The following is a 27002-nucleotide window of genomic DNA, read 5'->3' as shown; positions in this document are numbered from 1 at the left end:
TGTAAAAATACTGTGATATGATATTTTGGCCAGCACTAGTGTGGAATGATGACAGGTGCCAGTTTTTCGTTTCTAATGGGATGCAACTGAACCAAACGTAGCTTGATTGAATCTTGTAGGATAATATTTTCCGCATCATTATTTCCTCTCTAGCTACTTTTAACAACATGATATTGCATTGACACTGCCTTCTCACAAGGAAATGGCTGCCGCATGCCGTAACTCAAACAGGAAGTACCAGTGTACCAGTGAAGTGCTCAATATGGAAATGGTCAGATGAAGCGGATGCTAAGCTACAGGACTGTTTCGCTAGCACAGCCTTGAATTTGTTCCGGGATTCATCCGATAACATTGAGGAGTTTACCACATCAGTCACCGGCTTCATTAATATCTGCATCGACGACATCGTCCCCACAATGACCCTGCGTGCATATCTCAACCAGATGCCATGGATTACAGGCAACATCCGCACTGAGCTAAAGTCTAGAGCTGTCGCTTTCAAGGATCGGGACTCTGATCTGGATGCTTATAAGAAATGCCCCTAAGGCTGCCGACGAGCCATCAAACAGTCAAAACATCAATACAGGACTAAAATCAAATCCTACAATGCCGGCTCTGACACCTGTCAGATGTGGCAGGGCTGGCAAACTATCAGCAAAATCTATAGCAGTGAGCTGCCCAGAGCCTACCAGATGAGCTAAATGCCTTCTATGCTCACTTCGAGGCAAGCAACACTGAACCATGCATGAGAGCACAAGCTGTTCCGGACAACTGTATGATCTCGCTCTTCGTAGCCGATGTAAGACCATTAAACAGGTTAACATTCACAAGGCTGTGGGGCCAGATGGATTACCAGGAAGCATACTCTGAGTGTACTTTCAACCTCTCCCTCACCCAGTCTGTAATACCTACTGTACATGTTTGAAGCAAACCACAATAGTCCCTGTGCCCAAGAATGCCAAGGTAACCTGTCTAAAGGACAGTCGCCCCGTAGCACTCGTATATATGTAGCCATGAAATTCGTTGAAAGACTGGTCATGGCTCACATCAATACCATCATCCCAGACACGCTGGACCCACTCCAATTCGCATACCACCCCAGCAGATCCACAGATGATGCAATATTTATTGCACTCCACAATACCCTCTCCCACCTGGAAAAGAGGAGCACCTACGTGAGAATGCTGTTCATTGACTATAGCTTAGCATTCAACACCATAGTGCCCTCCAAGCTCATCACTAAGCTCAGGACACGGACTGAACACCTCTCTCTGTAACTGGATCCTAGACTTCCTGACGGGCCGCCCTCAGGTGGTGAGGGTAGGGAACAACACATCCACCATTCTGACCCACAACACGGGGGCCCTCAGGAGTGCGTGCTTAGTCCCCTACTGTACTCTCTGTTCACCCACGACTGGGTGTTTGCGCATGACTCCAGCACCATCATTAGGTTTGCTTATGACACAATGGTGGTTGGCCTGATCACAGACGACAATGAGACAGCCTATAGGGAGGTGGTCAGTGACCTGGCAGTGTGGTGCCAGGACAACAATCTCCCCCTCAACATCAGCAAGACAAAGGAGCTGACTGTGGATGACAGGAAACAGAGGGCCGAGCACGCCCTCATCCCCATCGACAGGGCTGTAGTGGAGCAGGTGGAGAGCTTCAAGTTCCTCTGTGTCCACATCACTAAGGAATTATCATGGTCCACACATACCTACAGCACCCCACAAATAACACAAAAACAAAACACCCACTATACAACACATTCCCTAATGTGATCAACATATATTTTCCAAATTTTGTCAAACAATTCTGTTTTTTGTTTACATTTATAATATACAAAATCCAACAGTATGCAGCTAGTTAGTTCAGTCCTCCAGTTTGTTATTGAGGGTGAATATGATGGCTATACATTATTTTTTACAGCAAAACATTATCGGATATTGATCACCAATATTTACATTTCCCGACAGACATAATCGTGGAAATGGATGGATTTAAATTCCTAGAAACAATGAAATGATAGCACATACATCATCCCAAAATCGTGGCAGTTTATCACAGGACCACAGCATACAGTATGTAAAGGGTTCCTTTGTGCCTTATTTCATCTCTAACAGACATTTCTGGGTGCATTATATGCATTCTGGCAGGAGTGTAGTAAATCCTATGAATAATCTTAAATTACATGAGTTAATGTCTTAGGTTGTAGAGGCAGGTATGAACATTTTAACATATGTGACCGATGGTTCTCCTCAATTTCATCCTTTCGATCTGTTTCTCATTTTTTTCCCCTTATAGGTTCTGAACCATCAGGTAGAGTTTCAATCAACCCTTGATATAACTTGGCAATCAACTTCTCTGGCATAGCAGCTTCTTTCAGTGTTTGTTTTAGGTTCATCCAGATTATGTTGAAACGCTTGAACAAGATTTCTGAGTTGTAAGAATTTAAAGAAACGGTCCGTGGATAATCCAAATCGTTAGAGATCCGTTATAATACACTTGCTCAAAATGAACGATGCCACTTTGGAACCACCGCTTAAAGGTGTTGTCACATCTGGAGGTAAGGTGTGGTTATTCCAGATAGGGGTGCCTGGCGATATTGGTGCTTTCCACCTCATGAATTAGTGAACATCTTCCCCAAAAATGAATGGGATTGAGAATCATTTGATTGTCTGTTTTTGTCTTCAATGCCTTGGACCCGAAGTAGTGAGTATACAAAAATATAAAGGCAACATGCATCAATTTAAAAGATTTTACTGAGTTACTGTCGCGGATTCCCCCGGTACTGCTGCTCATTCCGTGCACCAGCTCCGGAGGGCCAAGTCACCGGCCTCTAGGCGTCACTGAACTGTTTCATGACGCACACCTGGTTCCCTTTCCCCCTGATTAGTAATTGTATATACTGTATGTGCCCTCTGTTCACCATTGTTTGGTTGGTTATTGATCCCATATCCTTTGGTCTGTGAGTACCTGTGATTTGTTATTTCGGCTTTCGTGCTGCGTGTATTGTGCACTTGTTATTAAGGGTCTCGTCAGTGTATGGTTGTGCATTTGTTATGATGGGTGTAGAACAAAGGAACTTCTTCTACCTCACAGAACTTGAGAACTGAACAATATCCATGTTTTGGAGAATGTGGAAACGGTCGGTGGAGAATCCAGCTACGACCGGTTCATTTAGTTTTATGATTGTGACCTCAGGAAAGACAATACAGCCACATTACCATAACTCTGTTTATACAGGGGCCTCCATTCTGAGGCATGTATCTAATTATTGTATAAAATTAATGAGTAAAGATGAAACTATTTGTGAAATTATGTAATGTGATTTTAAACTGTTTAATGAAAGAGAATCCAATTCCCTTTAAAGTTGAACTAAATCATTGGCCCGCCCCATGACCACAGACATTGATCTGGCGTCGAGGGACAGCCCCTTTCTACTGTTACGAATATAACCCCCACCTGGAGGAATTCCCTTTAGACCAAGGGTACCTCGATTACCGAGAGAGTTAAGGTGTGATTAGAGACCAAGCGCACCTCGATTACCGAGAGAGTTAAGGTTTGAATAGAGACCAAGCGCACCTCGATTACCGAGAGGGCTAAGGTTTGAGTAGAGACCAAGTGCACCTCGATTACCGAGAGGGCTAAGGTTTGAATAGAGACCAAGTGCACCTCGATTACCGAGAGGGCTAAGGTTTGAATAGAGACCATGCGTACCTTCAGTATAAGCTAAGGTTGTAATGGTTGTTAAACTCTGAGACTATTGATACCGACAGAATAAGAGCAAATCTTTGATACTAATTACTAGTCTGCAGCTAGAATTTATGTTGACTGAATGCGAAGACCAACAACAGCGGAAACATCTACTCTATAAGAACATTTCTGAATGTTACTCTGAAGTATCCATTCCAACCAAAGACTCCAGGGACACGGAGAGAATCTCGGATGAACTTTCCAACAGAAAAGGACGATTCCAACAGAAATCACGACGACACACTGAGCGTAAATATATATATATTGATTGCAATTATTCCCGAATGAGTGAGCGTTCATGTGCAAAGGATGAGCATTTAAATTATTATAATTATCAACTGTGTAGTGTATTTTGTCTTTTGCGCCCTTCTCAGTCCTTTTGTCTACCAAGCCGCCATACCGGTTTAGCCCACTAGGGCACATCCCCTATAATTTCCTTGTAACCTTATGCATTTCTGTGATATTTAGTTAGTTAGGAAATAAATGATTAAGACAATTGATATATGGATGATTCATAGCAAAGACTGGGTTTGTGCAGATAACCAACAATTTACGACGTTTGGAATAAGACTAACGTGAGGTAAAGAATAATTAATTAACTAGAAGACTAATTGATCAGATGTTAAAATATCTGAAAAGTTATATTAGGAAAATTATAACTTTGTAATCTGAAGATTTTCCTTGGTGCCCCAACTTCCTAGTTAATTACATTTACATGATTAGTTGAATCACGTAATAATAATTACAGAGAATTGATTTGATAAAATAACAGTCTTCACTTTAATAATGCCAAAGACATGACATGACACAGGTCATGGAAGAACTGGGACATTTTCAGCTTCTAGGAATTGTGTACAGATCCTTGCGACATGGAGCTGTGCATTATCACGCTGAAACATGAGGTGATGGCGGCGGATGAATGGCATGACAATGGGCCTCAGGATCTCGTCACGGTATCTCTATGCATTCAAATCGTTATCGCTAAAATGCAATTGTGTTCATTGTCCGTAGCTTATGGCTGCCCATAGCTTAACTCACCATTCATCCTTGAAGAGCAAACTTCTCCAGCATGCCAGTGACCATCACAGGTGAGCATTTGCCCACTAAAGTTGGTTAAGACGCTGAACTGCTGTCAGGTCAAGACCCTGGTGAGGATGACGAGCACGCAGATAAGCTTCCCTGAGACAGTTTCTGACAGTTTGTTCAGACATTTTTCGGTTGGCAAACCCACAGTTTCATCAGCTGTCAGGGTGGCTAGTCTCAGACGATCCCGCAGGTGAAGAAGCCGGATGTGGAGTTCCTGGGCTGGTGTGGTTAAACGTGGTCTGTCGTTGTGATGCCGGTTGGACGTACTGCCAAATTATCTAAAACAACGGTGGAGGCGGCTTATGGTAGAGAAATTAATATTAAATTCTCTGGCAACAGCTCTGGTGGACATTCCTGCAGTCAGCATGCCAATTGCACACTCCCTCAACTTGAGACATCTGTGGCATTGTGTTGTGTGATGAAACAACACATTTTAGAGTCACCTTTTATTGTCTCCAGCACAAGGTGCACCTTTGCAATGATCATGCTGTTTAATCAGCTTCTTGATATGCCACACCTGTCAGGTAGATGGATTATCTTGGCAAAGGAGAAATACTCACTAACAGGGATGTACTGTACATACATTTTAGGGCTGTCCCCAATAGCAACAAAAATCTTGTTTGAAATGTTGAAACTTATTTTTCCATATATAGACAGACATTCCCTATGTTTTTGAATAAAACCAACTACATATGTACTGAGCTAGTTTGATGCTTGAAGCACACTGTTTGATTAAATAATTAAAACACAAATGACTCAAGAAAGAGCCCGATGTCGCAGCTGGCCTTGACCAGTAGAACCATGAGGCGGCGCACAATTGACCCAGCGTCGTCCGGGTTAGGGGAGGGTTTGGCCGGCTGGGGATGTTCTTGTTCCATCGCGCTCTAGCAACTCCTGTGGTGGGACAAGTCACATGCACGCTTACACGGTCGCCAGGTGTACAGTGTTTCCTCCGACACGTTCTTGCGGTTGGCTTCCGGGTTAAGCAAGCATTGTGCCAAGAAGCAATGTGGCTTGGCGTGGTCGTGTTTTCTGAGGACGTACGGCTCTTGACCTTCGCTTCTCCTGAGTCCGTACGGGAGTTGCAGTGATGGGACAAGACTGTAACTACCAATTTGGATATCACGAAAATTGGGGAGAACAAGGGGTAAAAAAAAAGAAAGAGCCCAATGGTCACACTGTGTTAACAAAAATGACAGCAAGTGCGTGTGTGGCATGTTGTCTCGATCTCCACACTACTGCAGCGAAAAGGCACCACAAGTGTTTTATTGCGCTGTTTGCGCTGAATATTCCCTCAACCCTTGCTCTCTCTACGTGAAACATGTAAGCATCGTATGCATGTGACCAATAGGGCATGACCTATAGCATATCATAAGCACATCAATAAATTGGTTATTTTGAAATATAGGACACGGTAAGGTGCTCTTGGGCCTACAGCTCAATGGTGGTTATACAAGGAAACCATACAAAGCCCACTAATGATAACGACATTACTTATTGTTATAATGATGATCATAAGGATAATTGTAATAATAACAACATAAGGAGATCAAGAAAAAGGGAGGGTATAGGAGTGAGAGTTGCGTGCATATGTATAAGAAACAGGTGCTGTTAGATTACAATATACTTTTTTCTGCCTGTTTGTAACAGTGTAAACAACACTAAATGCATTATAAATTATTCCAGTCTGTTCTAATGGAAAACAATTCTAAAGCCTTTATTACAGCATAGCAAAGATTAAAAACAGCCAAATCTGTGAAATAGCTTTATCTGACATTTTTCAGTTGCTTGAGGGTTGGTGCTCACGGAATCAGCAGGCTATTAAACAAACACTCAAACAGGCAACATAAGCACGATTTGTCTTATTTCTGTAGATATATATGGATGATTTATAAATCCAGGCACATTTAACAGTTAGGCTATTGATTACAGACCTAATTAAATTGGGGTTTGCTCTCTCCTCAATTTTCTTAGACAGGCAGTCCCTATTCGCATGGGACTAGAATTACTAGAGAACGTTGGTTATGTATTTATTACCACAGACGTCCGTTATTCCAGAGGACGATTCGGATGGGATTCGTTTTTTACAAACAGCAATTCTTATTTTTTTTCCCAAGGAATTGACAGTTATGACGGAAGCCTGGAAGTTATTGTCTCGCCGTGAAAATATTTTAACAAGTCCAGGCAATAGCAGGGCTACACTGATAACTTGAACTTGGTTCCCAAGTTTCTAAACCATACCGATCCATCTTTGGTATAGTGTTGCCATAACATTTGAATTGAGAAAGTGTGATCATAATCATTAGGATATTTTAGCAACCTGTAGTATACGTCCCAAATGCCCCCCAACCTTCAGATGTGAGCTAAACAGTGCACTTGCATTTGAGATGCGTTTTAAGGCTAAGTGTATGCTGTTTGCAATATATTAACAGCAAGGGGTTACATTAAATAGGCGCAAAAATTACTGATGCATTTGGCAATATTCAATTCACACCCACAAAATATATGAACAAAAACATTCACTTCGTTCAATTTATCGAATCAGTTATTGTTTTCTTGCTCAAACCATGAGCATCACCTGTCAAACTCCAATATTTCTCTCAAAACATAGGGATGTCGATTCGCACGGTACTAGTATTATTTATCAGAGGACCTTGGAGTTCACCCAAAAAACTGTAGGTTATTCTGGCTGGAATTGTTACTCTCCTGCATGTACAAATTACCGACATGGCAGATTCGGACGTGACTAAAATGACAGATGTGGTGTTTTGCGCTTGTGCACATAATTGCATTACCTGACAACCCCCAGTAAATCGAATCCCGCCCGAATAGGGGTTAAATCAAGGGCTGTTCCCTCGTCTCTACTGCAGTTGCCTCTGCCACATACATACACCTTAGCCAAATACATTTAAACTCAGTTTTCACAATCCCTGACATTTAATCCCAGTACAAAATCCCTGTTTTAGGTCAGTTAGGATCACCACTTTAAGAATGCGAAATGTCAGAATAATAGTAGAGAGAATGATTTATTTCAGCTTTTATTTCTTTCATCACATTCCCAGTGGGTCAGAAGTTTCGGGCGGCGTTTGACGGCTTTCTAGCCATCGCCACTCCATTTTTTCATTTCCATTTGTTTTGTCCTGTTCCCTGCACACCTGGTTTTCATTCCCAATCACACTACATGTATTTATTCCTCTGTTACCCCTCATGTCTTCGTGTGTTTCGTTTTTTTGTACGCACTAGGCTAGCTTTCGGTTTTCCGTGTTATTACACAAAGCTTGTTTGTACTGCTATACATTTGATGTTTTTTTACTGTTTTGTGACTGTTTTGCGCGCTTTACACTTTGCCTTGTAGGCTGGAGGTTTTTGACGCAGCTGCGTCCGACTGTATCTCTCTCCTGCTAAAATAAAGTGTGCACCCGTTCACAATTCTCTGCTCTCCTGCACCTGACTTCACCACAAGTACGCACAAGCCTGACACACATCTGCATTCCCAATCGTGAAATCCATAGATTAGGGCCTAATGAATTCATTTCAATTGACTGATTTCCTCATATGAGCTGTAACTCAGTAAAATCAATGGAATTGTTTGGGATCACCCCAATTAGTCGACTGGTCGATTGTTTGATTGTTTGGTCATTAGGCTGTTGGTTGACAAAGATTTGTTTTAGTCGAGCAGTAACAAATATATATTTTTATTTGCGCCCATCTTGCTGAGTCGTAGACTAAAAGCCAATTTATGCCTGATTCTAAAATGTGGTCGCAGGCTCCATATGGAGGGTGTGCCTCCAGAGGCCAAATCAACCTCTGTACCTCATCGCCATGTGACTCCCAAATGTTGTAACAATGTGGAGGGCACCGTATAGCTCTGCATTGACATCTACATCCTGTAGAAACACAAACTCACTTCCTTGACAACAGCACTGCACTGCTCCGCGAAGCTCAAGAAGTATGAATGCCCTGACTTCTGCTGAGGCCATATCACCGTAAATGCTGCATGGCCAATGCAGAGGTCGGATTGACCGTGCGCCCAGATGCACAATGCACTTCTCTCTCCAGAATGCACTGTCTCCTGCCAATTTGTGCACATTCACTGTTTCATAACTTAATTGTGTGAATTGCTTGTGTTTGATTGTTAGTGTATATCAATTTCCCATGACATATATCGCTAGTAGTACATTTACCATTAATTCTTATAATTTTTAATGTACAATGTTTGTTACTTTGGTTACGGTTATTTATTTTAATATATTCAATATGATTATTCCAGTCTTCCTGTTCTCATTGTCTGAGTGCACACATTGTTTGCAGAGTGCACAACCTATACTACAGTTGTGAAAAACAAGTTTTTGTTTATTTAATTCCATTTAAGAGTTCTGTCAATTTAGTCATTGTCTTTAGTTTGGAGCGCTCCTGTCAATGTTGAGTAAGGACACGCATGCATAGAAGTAGACCTATAGGCTACCTGGCCTGCTTGCAAATGTAGGCATATAAATGTGTTCATTTGGGGATCTGATAGTATGTCTGATTGGCTTAACACACCACCACTAATGATCTGTGGAGCTTCTCAAAGTAATGTTTTCTTCACCTCAAACAGCAAGCAAACAACGTCTGTTTTTACATCCATTGAGAATTATAATAGTTCCTCAATGTATTTGAAAAATCATTCCAGCTCTCTCCCTTTCGATAACCACAGCATGAAAGGGAAAAATGTCATGCTCTGATCCAGTGGACACGTCATAAAATAAGCTTCTTATCAGTGCTAGACTTGGATTGAAATAGGTTCCGGTACTCATTTTGGGTGCTAGTACTGTTTATATGTAAGTGCAGGAGCTCCACAATACTATTGAACTAATATTCTATAAGAGGAACAGGAGCTCAAGCAGTAGAACATTAGAGGTGCCGGTACTCAGCTCCGGTGAGCTCCTGCCCAAGCCAAGCACTGCTTCTTATCCCTTGCGCAAATTGCCTACAACTGTGTCTGTCCCGAGCTCACTGGTGAAGGAATCTCTGAGGGTCCAGAATACTTCATACAATGTTGCATGTTTTGATTAACCACATGACAATGATTTTGAGATATGAAGAGTTATTATTAATTAAATTAAACTGTTTCACGAAAATGTGCATACGAAAACCATAACTGGCATGCAGATCGGTAGAAATGGTAAGATAAGGGGCCTCCTGAGTGGCACAGTGGTGTTCTATCCCAGACTGTGTCACAGCTGGCTGTGACCGGGAGACCCATGATGCGGCGCACAATTGGCCCAGTGTTGTCCGGGTTAGGGGAGGGTTTAGCCGGCTGTGATTTCCTTGTCCCATCGCGCTCTAACGACTCCTTGTGGTGGGCCGGTCGCCTGCAAGCTGACTTCGGTCGCCAGCTGGACAGTGTTTCCTCCGGATTAAGCAAGCAGAGTTTCGAGAAGCAGTGTGGCTTGGCAGGGTTGTGTTTCGGAGGGCGCACGGCTCTCGACCTCGCCTCTCCCGAATACGTAAGGGGAATTTCAGTGATTGGACAAGACTAACTACAATTAGGGGAAAAAAGGGGTAAAAGTACAATCCATTTTTAAAAATAAATGGTAAGATAAATTGCCATTCCAAATGAGAAAGGCTACGAACTCTTCAGGTAGCCTATTACCAGAAACTTCAGGGGATTAATGGCAGAATTTGCGAAAGCCAGCACGAGAGGGAGGAGAAGAGTTGGGTCAGGTTAAAGTTATTTTTTAAATACATTTTTTATGGTTATCTAGATCTCTGGCACCCTCATGAGACATCAAACTGTAAGCTTAAAGCATCAGACAAGCTCAATGCATTTAGTTAATTTTATTCAAACACAGGGCTTGTCTATATATGGAAAAATACACGTTTAAAAATGTTGAGTAATAGATTGCTCGAAAGAACTTACAACTTTTGGTCACCAAAATGTTTTTTTTTTGTTGGGACAGAAACAATTTACAAATCAGCATTTGTATATTTTCAAAATTCACGTTTATCTTTTTCAATATTCCTACATTAATATATAACAAAAGTTATTGGAATCAAAATACTACTCATATTATGCATAATATGCTTTGTAGCACCTATGGAGTCTTAAAGCAGGCTGGGTAAATATGCCAACTTTGATAATAATTTTTCAATTATGCTTTTAGATACAAATGTCCAGTATATGTAAACAATCCTTCTTCTGAAGGACTCTTCTATTCATTACATTTCGTGAAAATCTCCAAATCAAATTTTTTGTTTAGGTTTTGTGAGGACTCACTGGGCACACACTGGTTGAATCAACGTTGTTTCCACGACATTTCATTGAAATTTCATTGAACCAACATGGAATAGAAGTTGAATTGACGTCTGTGCCCAGTTGGGAATCACTCACGAAATGCTGCTTTCCATTCTACCGACCTAGCCACTGTAATTTCCCAATCAATTCAGCTGTCATACTGTAGGTTAGCGGTACATGGTTAGTGATTCTCTGATCAAAAGTATTATATGATATGTATTTTCATTTACTTGTATTACTTTGAATGACCACTGAAATATCCAGTATATTTAAATATATATGCTTTTTTAAAGACGAATACGGACATTCTGAAGGACTTATTCAAACTCACTCCCAACCGTTCCACTTCACTTTTTAGTTTTTTTGCGGTGTCTAACTAATGAACTGACGCAAAGTGTGTCACAGCAAATGTTTATTACCCCCACAAAGTCTGATTCACTTCAAACTGATCTTCCCACACAGATAGTCTTTTTCACTGTATGACTCTCACAGTTTCCCTCTCCATATGTTATTTTCTGTAATCTCAACCCATTTAACCTGGCTATGCTTCATGGGGTCCCAATTTACTATCCCTCCCTGAACAGAAAGCTTTAAAAAAGCCTGTGACCTTCTGTGTTTGTATCACCATATTGTTTTCTCTGATCTGTATGGTTGTAGGCAACTATATGTGTGTTTATACATTCATTACGTAAATCCGTTCATTTGCACATGGTCTTCGAGCTCCAGTATTCCCTGTGGCTGCCGCACGGGGAACGACCTGAATGCTGATGCAAACACAACACATTCTGAGGCCCTCTGGTTGGATATCATATGGAAATGGGTTGGGACCCATCAAAACAAAAAGATCACTATGGATTCTCTCTGAAAATGCTGCATGTCAGGCAATCAGAGGGGGATATGCTTCCATTACCTTGTCATTCACAATGCTCTTCCCATCCCAGGCCCAGCCGCGCTTTGTGAAGTAGTTGACGGTGGCAAACTCAATGAGGGCGGAGAAGACAAAGGCGTAGCAGACAGCGATGAACCAGTCCATGGCCGTGGCGTATGCCACCTTGGGGAGGGAGTTACGAGCACTTATACTCAGGGTGGTCATTGTCAGCACAGTGGTTACACCTAGGGGAACAGCAAACAGTTTCAGTGTGGTCAGTTTCCTTAGATTATAATTCAATCATTTTAAGTACCTTATCTACAGATACCATGTACAGCCAAGTAATTACATTCTGGTTAGCAAAGAAGAGTAGGTGTATAGTAAAAACTATTTTATGTAACATCTTGTACAAAAAGCTGTGGAGAAATAGTAGTTATCATAGTGCTGTAGAATAAATCGAAGTTCATCATATCAGAGCTGTAGCTCCGCACACCTGTGAAGTGGAGCAGAGCATGCTGGGCGATCTCCAGCTCCTGTGTTTTCCTCACTAGTTAGCCAGTGTGCGTCCTGGCTGATATGTAAATGTAGGTACATATTTGAGGGCTCCGAATGACAGAATTTGTGACCTGTTTCAGGAAACTAGGCGTATGTCGTGGGTCACTGCTTCACAGGAGAACCGCTTGAACGTAAACTTTTATTTTTTATCAAAATGCGTTTTTTTTCTTCAAAATGCCTTCTCGAACATGTGAACTTTCATGTGCCTTAATAACAAATGTGTATGCTATCTGTAAATACGAATATATATTTTTAATTATGAGCCTCATTGGTTTAGCCAAAGAAAAAGTCAACTACCTTCCCGCTAGCCATGATTGGCTGAGATAATGAGTGGGCTGGACATGCCGAGAGATAAGTTTGAATTGGTCTGCCATATAGCACGCTTCTGTCTATTTGAGCTGGTCAGTATGTCTAGGTAATCCTGTCTAACGTGTATTAAAACTGCATAAATGGGGATCTCCAATTTCTGGAGGACTGAGTTTTATCGAGAAGGAGGTGGAGAAAGCACCTGTCTCCGGATTACATCTCCAAACGAAGGGCAACTATGTCATCCGACAGGAGTCACCTCCAACCATGAATGATGTATGTAAGCTACATTTTCAGATATTACATGTTTCTTATTTTGACAGAAAAAGCTATTTGCTTGGCTAGCTATAGCCTAATGTTAGCAAGCTAACATTGAACCTGGTTGGTTAGCTACCTGCAGATTCATGCAGGGTAGTAATGTCATGAGTTGTCATTATGGCTAATTGTTTACCTAGTTAGCTAGCTAACATTCGCTGGCTGGCTCGCTAGCTAACATTACGTGTATGACCTTATTATTCATATCTCAGAGCCATTTGCTTAGCTAGCTAACATTGAACCTGGTTGGATAGCTCCTTGCAGATTCATTTGAATTTTTATTTCACCTTTATTTAACCAGGTAGGCTAGTTGAGAACAAGTTCTCATTTACAACTGCAACCTGGCCAAGATAAAGCAAAGCAGTGCAACACAAACAACAACACAGAGTTACACATGGAATAAACAAACATACAGTCAATAACACAATAGAGAAAAAGTCTATATACAGTGTATGCAAATGAGGTAAGATAAGGCAATAAATAGGCCATAGTGACGAAATAATTACAATTTAGCAATTAAACACTGGAGTGATAGATGTGCAGAAGATGGATGTGCAAGTAGAGATACTGGGTTGTAAAGGAGCAAAATAAATAAATAAATACAGTATGGGGATGAGGTAGATAGATGGGCTGTTTACAGATGGGTTATGTACAGGTGCAGTGATCTGTGAGCTGCTCTGACATCTGGTGCTTAAAGCTAGTGAGGGAGATATGAGTATCCACTTCAGTGATTTTTGCAATTCGTTCCAGTCATTGGCAGCAGAGAACTGGAAGGAAAGGTGGCCAAATGAGGATTTGGCTTTGGGGGTGACCAGTGAAATATACCTGCTGGAGCGCGTGCTACGGGTGGGTGCTGCTATGGTGACCAGTGAGCTGAGATAAGGCGGGGCTTTACCTAGCAAAGACTTATCGATGACCTGGAGTCAGTGGGTTTGGTGATGACTATGAAGCGAGGGCCAGCCAACGAGAGCAGACAGGTCGCAGTGGTGGGTAGTATATGGTTCTTTGGTGACAAAACGGATGGCACTGTGATAGACTGCATCCAATTTGCTGAGTAGAGTGTTGGAGGCTATTTTGTAAATGACATCGCCGAAGTCAAGGATTGGTAGGATAGTCAGTTTTACAAGGGTATGTTTGGCAGAATGAGTGAACAATGCTTTGTTGCGAAACAGGAATCCGATTCTAGATTTCATGCAAGGTAGTAACGTTGTGAGTTGGGATTATGCTTCATTGTTTACATAGCTAGCTAGCTAGCTATATTCCTTAACAAAAGACTCCACTATACAAATAACCATTTTGGGTGCGTTTGTAAATTCAGGCTGGCCATCTTCTACGATTTCAGAGCACTCTCGTCTGAGTGTACCAGAGAGCGCAGAATAACTAATGAATTTACAAATGCTCAACACCCTTTGAATATGGCCGATATCAGTAAACGTTGGCAAAAAGCATAATTAAATTGTTGCCAGCAGCACAGTTACAGTCACCAACGCTCTGGATAACATGAAAACAGCCTAACCAGCTCTGCTAGGGCGAGTAAAATGGTTAGCCAGTTAGGTTGGGTGCTTGACTGCCGGATCAACGTTCGGATCAACCCTACTCATCGGCCAGAGCGTCCGGTGTGCGGACTGTAGAGTATGACATTCCATTTTGTAGCTCTAAAAGTCTCTACTTTTATCCAATTTAAAAATCACAATTTTACATGTTTCTACATAAGATGGTTGGTCACATTTTACGTGTACAACATCTAAAGACCTGCATCACTATACTGAGAGATTTTCCATTTCTAAAAAGACACATTTGGGCGTTTTTGGAGCATTTATTCAAGCTTTTTCAGAGCCCCCTTTACTGCACAACGAGGCTGCAAAAAATGTGCCTGGATGCAATTTACATCAAACATGAAGTAAAAACATTGTCTCTGCAAATAAGAGATGAGCCTGTATTTACTCAAATTGTATTTTTATAACTAAGGTTGAGAATAAACGCTTGAATTTCTTTAACCAATTTTTTTCTTATCTGCAGAAAAACATGAATTCGCTGCCCACTTTGCCGAGGGTATACTATCTGTGGCACTGAAATACGAGGAGGCTTAAAGGGACACAGAGAATAATAAACCAACCAACTCCCCCTTTTCAGAGCAAACCCAATCCTATCTAGAAATGTCCTGATCCTTTAAAGCTGGTTACACAACCATGTCCCATTCTACCGTGAACACATCAGGATGGTTGTTGGCGGTGCTACCTACACACTAACATACAGTACTAACACCCTCAAAAGTGTATGCCAGGCTAGCACAGCCTCCCTTCAGTATTACCAAACCAATCTACCAGTAAAGCCTGGAACAGACATTCCACCATAAACGGGATTTAAAAAAAAAAGTTACTTGTAAAAGGTAATTATCACAAAACCTAAATTATTTGTATGTATAATTTGTATTAAGCAGAAAACATGATTCTTATCATACAGTAACTGCTAAAATGAACCTATTTTTTTCACTAGTTGGAGTTATGTGGCCTTTAGAGTCATACAGCTCCAGAGTACATTTTTAATTGCCATCTTCAGTCAAAAGTTGCTTGCTCTGTTTGCATGATTCATTCAGAAAGGTTATTCACACCAGAAGTTGCTGACTTTATTGTGTAATGTGCTTATTCTTTATATAATATAGTGTGTTTATCATGTGTGAATGGTAATCATCTCTGCAGTGATATGACTGTGCTGTACATGTTTTCAAATGACCAAATAAAATCTGTCCATCAATGTCTGCCCAGGTGTACAGAGGATATTTCTGCAGTATGTAGCCCACGGGGGAATATTAACCCAATGAGGCCCCACCGTTGCGCCAGCGTGATTTAGGACTTCTAAACCCCTTCTAAACTTTGTATTTGAGCTACATTCACCATTGGAGTTGTATTTTTCTTCTGATTAACGTGGAGCTGAACTTGAGCGGTGTTTGTGAGACGAGGACAGATCCCGAAGGGGCTGGGTCTTTTTTTTTTTTTTTTTACAAAATCGTCTGTAGCATCAGAATGGTTTGAGCTTCAAACTATTAAAAGCTAAGACTCTCAGGAACACCCACTTGTAACATGTTTTGCTCTATGAAGCTCACAAGCTACACAAGAGTCATTAGAAGGTCAGGTGTTTTTCTACATAGACGATCATATGAAATCCTGGGATAAAGTGTCTATACTACTGTAATAAACTCACATAGTTGCTGTCACAAACTCCACACAGTTGTCACTGACAAGTTGAATATTAATTTCTCACTGATCAAACCATTTCTGTACATAGAGAATTCCTACAAATTAATTGTAATCAGGTTTTTGCTTTGGCAGGCCTTATTTTGTTTTATTGACATTTGTCGATAAAACTCATGAATGCAACTGTTTATGTCAAATTGTTTTGTGTTCTACCTGTATCCCTGGTTGTCCTGAAAAGAAAATGCCTATTTTTGATGGGGTCTGGCATTGGCTACCAAACAACCCCCTGCTTTTCGTAAACAGGCTAAGTTCTGATCACACTATTAAGCTAGCCCTCCTCTTGGCCCCTAGCACTGAATTCAATTACCTTGCTATGGCAGAACAAACACTCACTTGGCTTTTCAGGCTGTCGCACAGGATTGGAACAAGTGTTGCTCATTCATTACACAGTAATACAAACAGCTATACCGCAGAGTGGGTCGGAAAACAGGCAAATGGACACACAGGGCACATCTTCAAGGCTCCTGGCACCACAGAGCAACACTGAACTGCAATTAGGCGGTCTGCATGACATGATAACTTGCCACTACTATGTCACCAATGCAGGACCAAGCCAAAATAAGACAGAGAGGAGGAGAGAAAGAGTAAGTAGTGTAAAAAATGGTGGGAGAAAGCAGGAGAGATATGGATAGAGCAAAAGGGGTACACACAAATCCTCTCAAACCTTTGTGCATATCTCCCTTTGACATCAAAGCAGGATAGGTGGCCCCATACTCACCAAACACAGTCCTAGCTGGCACGGACTCTCTGTTCAGCCAGAAGGACACTTGGGAGAGGATGACAGTCATGATGCATGGTAGATAGGTCTGTATCACAAAGTAACCAATCTTCCTCTTCAAATGGAAATGTGCCGTCATGACAGTATATTCGCCTGTAGAGAGAAAAGAGTGCTTTATTAACTTATACTGCCCAAACTAGAGTACCACTCTATAAAGGGTAACCATATTAATTCAAGTACAATTATACATATATTTTTCACCAGTTCACATTTATCACTATGCGAATTCATAATAATATGGATGTGGATACTTTGGGTTTGATATGCAATGTTAGAAAAATGGTGTACTTTTCAAATTTCAAACAAGGCCAATTGAATTAAGCATTGCACATGGTGACTGTATAACCGCATCTGAAAACTAAAGCGCATCCGAGGACATTAAATAATGCCAATGACGCAACAGCATGCACGACTTGTAATGGGAGAATATCTAAAAAAGAACCCAAGATTAGAGATGAGTAGAGAAAGATGCGTGTTACCCATGGCAACAGAACAGAGAAATATATCTCATTTGTTGTGATTCTGCAATAAAGGCCTTGATACTGCCACTTGGCAGAAGGAAAACGTGATTTATGTTTCTGGCTAATCGCAAAATATTTTGTATCCCTGTTATTCAAGAGCACTTACAGTATTGCCTGCTTTACACCCATTTAGAGGGAGTCTTAATGATTTCCACAACGGGTGGAAAACGTGGGATCATATGGACACTTGACTAAGTGCTTGACGATCTGGCCTATGCAGGTGATCTCGCTATTCTTGCAAGTTGACATCAGGACATGCAGGCAAAAACTCAGAAGTTGTCAGACCGCACAAATAGCAGGACTCAACATCAACATTCAAAAGACAAAAACCATTATGGGTGATCACCAAAACCAACATCAACAACCCTGCTGTGGAAGGTGGACGAGTTAATTTATCTTGGGTAAAAGATGACCAAGGATGGCAATTCCATGAGCGACGTGATCACCATGTTAAGACCAGTATGGAGAGCTAAGAACATCAGCCTATCAGACAAAATGTGTATCTTCAAAAGCAATGTCCTCAGAGGTGGATGGAGGTATGTATGTAACACTTCTGCCACGGCCAGGGTTGGCAGTGCAAGAGACATGGATCTCACCCTTCACCCCTGGCTGAAGATGAAGACCACAGATTGGGCTGTTGGTCTTCTGCCCAACGGGGTGTGGGTGGAGGTGTGTGGACTTCACTACCTGGCCTCAGCTTGGGGAGGATATCATCAGCCGGATACTAAGATCCTAGGCCACCAAGGATGGGAAATACTGAAGATACTAATCTCACCCTCCAAACCCGGTGGTGTCCTGGAGACAGTGGTGGTGAGGGACTTGCACTGCTCTAAAGAGGCAGATGGGAGGTAGCTAGCCTGCCTTCCCCTATAGCTTGTTAAGTCAGCCACATTTGATGGGGAATGGAGTAGACCAGGGGAAGGATGCCTTCCCAGCAGATGAGCAATACATCCCTCATTACAGAATCAGGCAGGAGACATAGGGCAGCGCTGACATAGCCCTCTGTTGGTGTAAATGAAGATGGAGAGCCTGATTCTAGATAGCTTCAGCCTCCTGTCGGCACTGATGACGCCAGCACACCTCCATTTGAGATGCACATTTTCATGAATTCGTTCAAATGTTCAGGAAAATAACCTCACACTTAACGTCAACAAAACTAAGGAGATGATTGTGGACTTCAGGAAACAGCAGAGGGAGCACCCCCCTATCCACATCGATGGGACAGTAGTGGAGAGGGTAGTTAGTTTTAAGTTCCTCGGCGTACACATCACAGACAAACTGAATTGGTCCACCCACACAGGCAGCATCGTGAAGAAGGCGCAGCAGCGGCTCTTCAACCTCAGGAGGCTGAAGAAATTAGGCTTGTCACCAAAAGCACTCACAAACTTCTACAGATGCACAATCGAGAGCATCCTGTCGGGCTATATCACCGCCTGGTACGGCAACTGCTCCGCCCACAACCGTAAGGCTCTCCAGAGGGTATTGAGGTCTGCACAACGCATCACCGGGGGCAAACTACCTGCCCTCCAGGACGCCTACACCACTCGATGTCACAGGAAGGCCATAAAGATCATCAAGGACAACAACCACCCGAGCCACTGCCTGTTCACCCCGCTATCATCCAGAAGGCGAGGTCAGTACAGGTGCATCAAAGCAGGGACCGAGAGACTGAAAAACAGCTTCTATCTCAAGGCCATCAGACTGTTAAACAGCCACCACTAACATTGAGTGGCTGCTGCTAACACACTGACTCAACTCCAGCCACTTTAGTAATGGGAATTGATGGAAATTGATGGAAAATATATCACTAGCCACTTTAAACAATGCTACTTAATATAATGTTTACATACCCTACATTATTCATCTCATATGTATATACTGTACTCGATACCTACCATCTACTGCATCTTGCCTATGCCGTTCTGTACCATCACTCATTCATATATCTTTATGTACATATTCTTTATCCCTTTACACTTGTGTGTATAAGGTAGTAGTTTTGGAATTGTTAGGTTAGATTACTCGTTGGTTATTACTGCATTGTCGGAACTAGAAGCACAAGCATTTCGCTACACTCACATTAACATCTGCTAACCATGTGTATCTGACAAATACATTTGATTTGATTTGATATCAACTTTGAGTTATTTTGTCATTTCTGATCCACTCATTTGCTTTGGAAAACACCCCATGTCCTCTCTGTGACTCAATGTAAAATAAGAACACAACTAAATTAAATGATTTTCTAAAACAATTTAGCTGTTATGTTCGTGGCCCGATGCAAGATATCCCTCACACTCAAGCCTCAGAGTACAGGTAGTCGTGCCAAACGACCTAGTTTACCGCAACGGTAGACTACACACTGACACGGTACTAATGAATGATTCATTTAAACACAATCAGCAAATATGTAGGGGATAGTAAAACGAAGGGATTCAGTGACGGGGGGCTCCTTCGTATTTCACTTGGACAACGCTCTTAGTGCCACTTAAGCCCAGGAATTCAATCTTTTAAGCACTGCACTTTCAGACCAGTGGCATATGACTGAATCATTTAGTTGGGATCGTAGGGCTTTCTCCTCAATGAAAAATGATTAGAAATTCCCATTGAATGTTAAAACATCCAACAGTAATTTTCTCTACATTGTTGGAATGTAGACTTATGGATAGTAATGGATAGTGGCACTAAACCCGGGAGTGTGTGATGTCTAAGTGAAGGGGAAGAAGAAGAAGAAGAAGAAGAAGAAGAAGAAGAAGAAGGGAAGGAAGGAGGAGGAAAAGGAGGGATGACAGAGGAGGAGAACAGATCCACGCTGCATAGAACCAGACTGACCTGGTCATGAAGGTCCTCAAGAGTGTTTCAAACATGCAATGACTTTTGTGACGAGAGTGCTCCCCAGAGACTCATGCGGAGACATGCAGAGGGGGGCAGATACTAATCATTGAAGACCACTACATTGGCCACCGTATTGATCCGCTTTGCTGCCAAAGTCATGGTGACAAGACAATCCCATGCCATGCCACATAGCTGGAGCGCATCCCGCATTTCTCTGGGTTTCTCTGAGGTTTCTCTCTGCCTTCTCTATGGCTATAAATAACTATTATTCTGTATTTTCCTAGGAGCTTTTGGCATTATTCAAAGCAGCCAACATCTCCCTAGCATATTTTGCTTTTATTTCAATGGTGGAGCACAGTCAAGAAATGTAGTGTAATAAGAAAATATATATAATTCCACGGTGCCTTCTGCTTTCCCTCAGTAATACACATATTTTGTAACACCCCGAAAATAAGATGAAAAACTGCATTGCGAAAGGTCACAATGCTCAATATTGACAAACAACCTGTTCGCCATACAACTAAAACGAGCCTGTCTGCCTCTTGGTGGAGTGTATGTGTCACTGTCGAATGTCTCTCCTTACGCTAAGGACTCCCTTCCAACCCCTTTGTTGACAGCTTTTTTTTCTCCATCTGTTCCTATACACAGACTTTTCCTTCCCTTTTTTTTACTGTGTGTTTGTTTCACAGCCCAGAACACAGCATTTCTTCCCCATTTATCGCTCTGGTGCACTTTTGTGAGACAAGGCGCCTCTTGTGTCTTGCGACGGCTCCAAAATAAGACCAGCAGCAGCAGTACAGCTCAGGAATAAGGAGGCGGCCCTCCTTTCAGAACGGCGCTCCCCTGTGTGCCTGAGTGAATGGCAGCTCCTACAGCTGGGCTTCTGCTTCCTCTCAAACCGACAGAGTAGACCAGGAGTGTTCCCCTCTCGTAGGAGGCTGCGCACCTGTGTCTCCGAAGCCTTTGTAGTCCGATTGGTCCAAAGTAAAGTGGAGAGTCTCTTGTTTCAACAGTCAAAGCGGAATCGGCTGTTGTTTTGTGCAGTTGGTTCCCTAGTCAGACTAGTCGCAGCTCTTACAAATAAGCTCATCAGGCATGAGAGGACTGTTTCAGTATGATAGGACAGGGACTGAACATTCTTTCAGCCTCTGTTATCCACAGGCTGGGTCAATTAATAGTGTTTCGAAACCTGGGTTTCTAGTACTCTTGGGGAGACTTGGCCTATCCACAGTGGGGTCTTTGTAGGATTTCATTAGAATCTAGGCCTAGTCCTTGGTTGCTAAAGAGGGGGTTCTTTGGGATGAGTGAGATGTAATTGGGGGATTTCGTAACCAAAACGGGTGTTTGTAAAGTATAAACATCTAAATGACATGTATTATACATGATAACCATACCTAATGACTACTCATATCACTAATTGATTTCACATAGTGGTAAAAACAATTGGCCACCATATACACACGGTGTGTGTACACTTGCAATTTCTTTCAACATGGAGCAGGATAGACAGCAAGGGAAAAGAAGAAATCAAAGAGCTTGTGGACAAGCGGCCCGTCAGAGGTGGACATAGGTCCCATCAAAGAGGTCAAAGTGGTGGGCATGGACCCCATCAAAGGGGTCAAAGACATGGGCGTGGGCCCTGTCAAAGAGGTCAAAGAGGTGGGCATGGGCACCGTCAAAGAGGTAGACATCAGAGAGAGCGAGGCAGAGGACAGGGAACTGTTGTGTCTAATGAAGTCCGGGCCATCGTCGTTGACCATGTTGTAAACAGAGGCCTTACCACGGCAAAGGCTGCCAGATTAGTTCACCCCAATCTGAAAAGATCGACCGTCAATTATGAGAACATTTCGCCAAGAAAACTGTTTAGTCTGCAGGATATGTACTATGGTTTACCATGACATTTACAGTAAATGACATATTGTAATGCATGTAAATTCCTAAAACATATTACAGTATTCTTACAGTATGATCTATTGACAGTATACTCTGTTCTACCATCAGAATTGACAGAAGACCCCATAGTGGTGGCTGTGGCCGTGTGCTGACTGACCAGCAGGAGTGGGCAGTGGTGGAAATAGTGAGGGCCAGGAATGACATACGGCTGTCTGAAATAAAGCAGGCCATTGAGGAGAATGATGACACCTTTGCCAATGTGGCATCCATCAGCCCACCAACAATCGCCCGCCTTTTGAAGAGGCACCAGGTGTCTATGAAACACATTTACCTGGTGCCTTTTGAGAGAAACAACGACTGGGTGAAACAACTGCGGGCCGAGTATGTTCAGGTACAGCACTATATACCATATTACTGTTACTATTAATGCACATGCTACTTCACAATATCATATTGGAACTATCCTGTAAAAATAACTAACCAAAATATATTTTTAGAGGGTGATGGTGCTTGACGCTGCTATGAACCATCACAAGTATATCTTTGTTGATGAAGCGGGCTTCAACCTGGCCAAAACTCGACGCCGTGGGTGGAACCTCATCGTCCAACGAGCGATCATCCAAGTGCCTGGACAACGTGGGGGAAACATCTCCATGGGCGACGCTATCTCTGAAGATGGTGTGGTAGGACGTAGGCCATTACTTGGATTCTACAACGCTGAACAACTCATTGTGTTTCTCAATTGAATTAAGCAGGTCTGTCACGGTGAAGGGGTCACCTATGTCATTGTCTGGGACAATGTCGGGTTCCATCGTGCAGAGGTGGTTCAGGCATGATTTCGGGCCCATCCCCAATTCCCCGATTCGTGACCCTATACCTGCCCCCATACTCTCATTTGTTTTCAGCATGGTGGAAGGTTTATGAAAGCCATCCCCATGAGTGTGCGACCCTCCTTCTGGCCATGGATCAGTGCAGACCAAGGTCAAGCTTGGATTCGCCATACAAAAAAGGTTTCTCCCATGGTGCATGAACAATGAGAACATTGATTGTGATGTGGATGAGAATTTATGGCCAAATGTTTAAGACAGACTTGATGCAAATGAATGTGTGCTAAACATTATGTTTAATTTTGATTAATTTACATTTTTTATTTAATATCTTTTTTATTTTTTTTGCATGAATTAGTAGAGTATGTCCTCATTGATCACACCTTTGATTACACATTGGATAGATATTATGGGAAATATAGATATTCTGTAAATTTGTTGGGTAATTTAAGTGTATGTGAAAACTGTGAAATCTACTGTAATTTACAGTACAGTAGCATATTACTTTCGAGACTTCTAAGGATGATTTCAAACACGTACTATCTTGCATTGTTTGCTATTGGATAAACGTGTCGTTAAAACGTATAAATTGAATAGATATCATTATGTTGTGTTTTGTGGATTAAACCAACACTCTTATTACATTTCACAATGAACTTATATTTTGAAACAATGGTTGTGTGGTGATGTTTACAATCCAAATGAATGCGCAATGACAGGTTTCGAATGAAAGGCTGGCTGCGTCACACGCCTGGCCAGTTTGGAGTTTTGTACTAAGAGTTGTGAAAATGTACCACATACTTGTGGAAATAGTACCAAAACGACAAAAAAAAAAAAAAAACGATAATATCCTGAGTTTACCTGTGCTGGACTTGATGGTTTCTTGGCCCACTGTTTGGCCGAGCAGGTCGTACTGGTTCAAACGGGAGCTCTCGCCTTCCACCACCACAGAGTCGGCGGGCTTACTGGTCCAGACGTAAGTCACCTCTGACATCGTATAGGCATCTAAGACCACAGAGAGAGTGAAGGGTAACAGCATCAGTGTGGCATTTGAAAATAGGGCAGTGGTTCATTGTCATTTCTGATCATTTAATAGAAGAGTGTCTATGAAGTCACGGAACTGTTTAAGGGTTGTATAATTTCCGACAGAAAAAGCTACTCCAGAAGCTTATCTCAATAACTTTTGTACATTTTGTTTGGCAACTGAAAGAAAATTACTATTGACTTAAGAAATAAACACCTGGTATAAATTATATAGGATCCAAATGACACCATAGTCGTGTGTATACATACAGTACCAGTCAAAAGTTTAGACACCTGCTCATTCAAGAGTGTGCAAAGCTGTCATTAAGGCAAAGGGTTGCTACTTTAAATAATCTAAAATCTAAAATATATTTTGATTTTTTTAACACTTTTTTGGTTACAACATGATTCCATTTTTGTTATTTCACAGTTTTGATATCTCCACTATTATTCTACAATGCAGAAAATAGTAAATATATAGAAAAACCCCTGAATAGGTAGGTGTGTCCAAACTTTTGATAGGTAGTGTGTATACTGAGTATACAAAACATTAAGAACACCTGCTCTTTCCATGACAGACTGACCAGGTAAAAGCTATGATCCCTTACTGATGTCACTTGTTAAATCCACTTCAGTCAGTGTAGGTGAAGGGGAGGAGACAGCTTAAAAAAGGACTTGAGACAATTGAGACATGGATCGTGTATGTGTGCCATTCCGAGCATGAACAGGCAAGACAAAATATTTAAGTGCCTTTGAACGGGGTATGGTAGTAGGTGTCAAGGTTCTGGTTTGTGTCAAGAACTGCAACGCTGCTCGACAGTTTCCCGTGTGTGTCAAGAATGGTCCACCACCCAAAGGACAACCAGCCAACTTGACACAACTGTGGGAAGCATTGGAATCAACATGAGCCAGCATCCCTGTGGAACGCATTCGACACCTTGTAGAGTCCATGCCCCATGCAACTCAATGTTAGGCAGGTGTTCCTAATGTTTGGTATACTCAGTGTATATAGAAATGTCTTGTCCTCTTGATATGTGTCTCTGTATAAAACACCCACGATGAGGAAGATGTGATGGTTTTGGCAGGAAGCTCTGCCAAGATGTGGTGGTTTTGGCAGGAAGCTCTGCCAAAACCATCACATCTTCCTTATCGTGGGTGTTAAATACAGAGACACAGATATCAAGAGGACAACACATTTCATATAGTAAACATCGACAGTGACTCATCAATGCCATTAGGGAATCATACTCTCTCCCTGCGAGTCTTGCTGCGCCATGAAAACACTTAACATATTAACTCATCTTGACATTTAAAGCAAGGCTTGTATTATTAATTGGTTATTGGCAATGGATGAGTTTCCCCCTATAGTCGATTGACGCAGCCATGCGTCAATCAATAAACACAACACAAAAATCCCCATCAAAATCTGTCTGTTTAAGCTAGAGATAGGCGGACGTGCAGGATTGAACCCATGTCGACCTTCCACATCTGCAGTGGAAAGTGACAGAGCTGCAGTGCTGTTTTGGCAGACTAAGAGGCGTCCTGAAAAATAGGTCTTCTCACAAACGAACGTCTGCAGCGTCTGAACGCTTTGTCCCACAAGCCCCACGGGACTCGTCTGAAGTCGGTACCGCCAATTTGACAACTTCTGTCTACAGCGTCCGTTATGGAAAGGGGAGACACTTACGAACACAACGGTGTTCTCCGTTTGTTCGAGGACACCCACAAGTGTCTCAATGTAACGCAATACTGATTTCTAAAATGAACGGCAGTATGGACACACACTAAAAAAAAACGTATTTATGATAGATTTTTTTTTGACTCTCTGTTTTGCCATTTATGGATGTGTAATTCAATGAGTTTCTATGGGCTACAGCAGTAAAGGTCAAATTCAATATCGTATCAAATTGTATATTTTTTTTATACCTGCATGGCGCTTACAATAACAAAAATCTAATAGCTAAATGATCCACGGTATGACCATTTTAAAACTATTTCATATGTTAGCTTAGTAGAACCCCCTCTCCCACAGGCATATACGTTTAGCTTTTAGGGTTGATAGGTCATACATTTTACAGCCAGGGGATGGCTTGCAGTGTACTTCACAACATGCAATGTCACGTACTGACTCACTAAGCTTTTTTTTTGTGTTGCTTTTAAGGGCTGAAGCATTTGGCCCCATTTCTTTGTTTTGTTTATCGAAACAATTCAACACCCTCAGTGGTTATGCAATGATTTTGCTGTAACTGGCGGAAGTTTGTAGCAGCACAAACCAAAATCTATTCTTATCCTTGTGACTTTCCTGGTCTTGGTTCCCGTGTTTGTTTGTTATGGTGTGGGATTTTATAAAGGGTTTAGGCTCAAATCAAGTGAAGTAAAGAAATGATATTCTGCCTCTTGGAAATTACAAAATGTGATGGTGTTGTTGACATGGAGGAGAGCAAGGTGCCGCGCTGATTGACACCAAAAACAAAGGTCACAGTGGTAATTCATTCAAAGCTGGTGGCCGCAACTACAGTACCAGTCAAAAGTTTGGACACCTACAGTATTCATTGCAGGGTTTTTCTTTATTTTGACTATTTTCTACATTGTAGAATAATAGTGAAGACATCAAAACTATGATATAACACATATGGAATCATGTAGTAACCAAAAAAAGTGTTAAACAAATCAAAATATATTTTCTATTTGAGATTCTTCAAAGTAGC

The 27002-nt window shown here is 41.9% G+C and overlaps 2 protein-coding genes across 5 annotated transcripts in view; one reads left to right on the top strand and one right to left on the bottom strand.

The window, feature by feature from the left end:
- Positions 1-24126, top strand: part of LOC149971804 (uncharacterized) — a 65326-nt gene extending 41200 nt beyond the window's left edge. Inside the window, exons 3-4 of the mRNA XM_090219753.1 lie at positions 22553-22835; positions 22942-24126. Of these exons, the coding sequence (XP_090075879.1) occupies positions 22553-22835; positions 22942-23190 (532 nt within the window). The 3' untranslated portion in view covers positions 23191-24126. The remainder of the gene's footprint in view (positions 1-22552; positions 22836-22941) is intronic.
- The window catches only part of LOC110505100 (gamma-aminobutyric acid receptor subunit alpha-2), a 56711-nt gene that overhangs the window by 9198 nt on the left and 20511 nt on the right, over positions 1-27002 (bottom strand). For all 4 annotated transcript variants that reach the window (XM_090219750.1, XM_021584072.3, XM_090219751.1 and 1 more), the window contains exons 7-9: positions 24133-24276; positions 17136-17288; positions 12030-12232 (exon numbers count right to left, since the gene is read on the bottom strand). In XM_090219750.1, the coding sequence (XP_090075876.1) occupies positions 12030-12232; positions 17136-17288; positions 24133-24276 (500 nt within the window). The remainder of the gene's footprint in view (positions 1-12029; positions 12233-17135; positions 17289-24132; positions 24277-27002) is intronic.

This window comes from Oncorhynchus mykiss, chromosome 25, assembly GCF_057628025.1.
Source record: "Oncorhynchus mykiss isolate SJ-2025 chromosome 25, ASM5762802v1, whole genome shotgun sequence".
NCBI classification, from domain to species: domain Eukaryota; kingdom Metazoa; phylum Chordata; class Actinopteri; order Salmoniformes; family Salmonidae; genus Oncorhynchus; species Oncorhynchus mykiss.
This window is presented reverse-complemented; position numbering and strand designations above follow the sequence as displayed.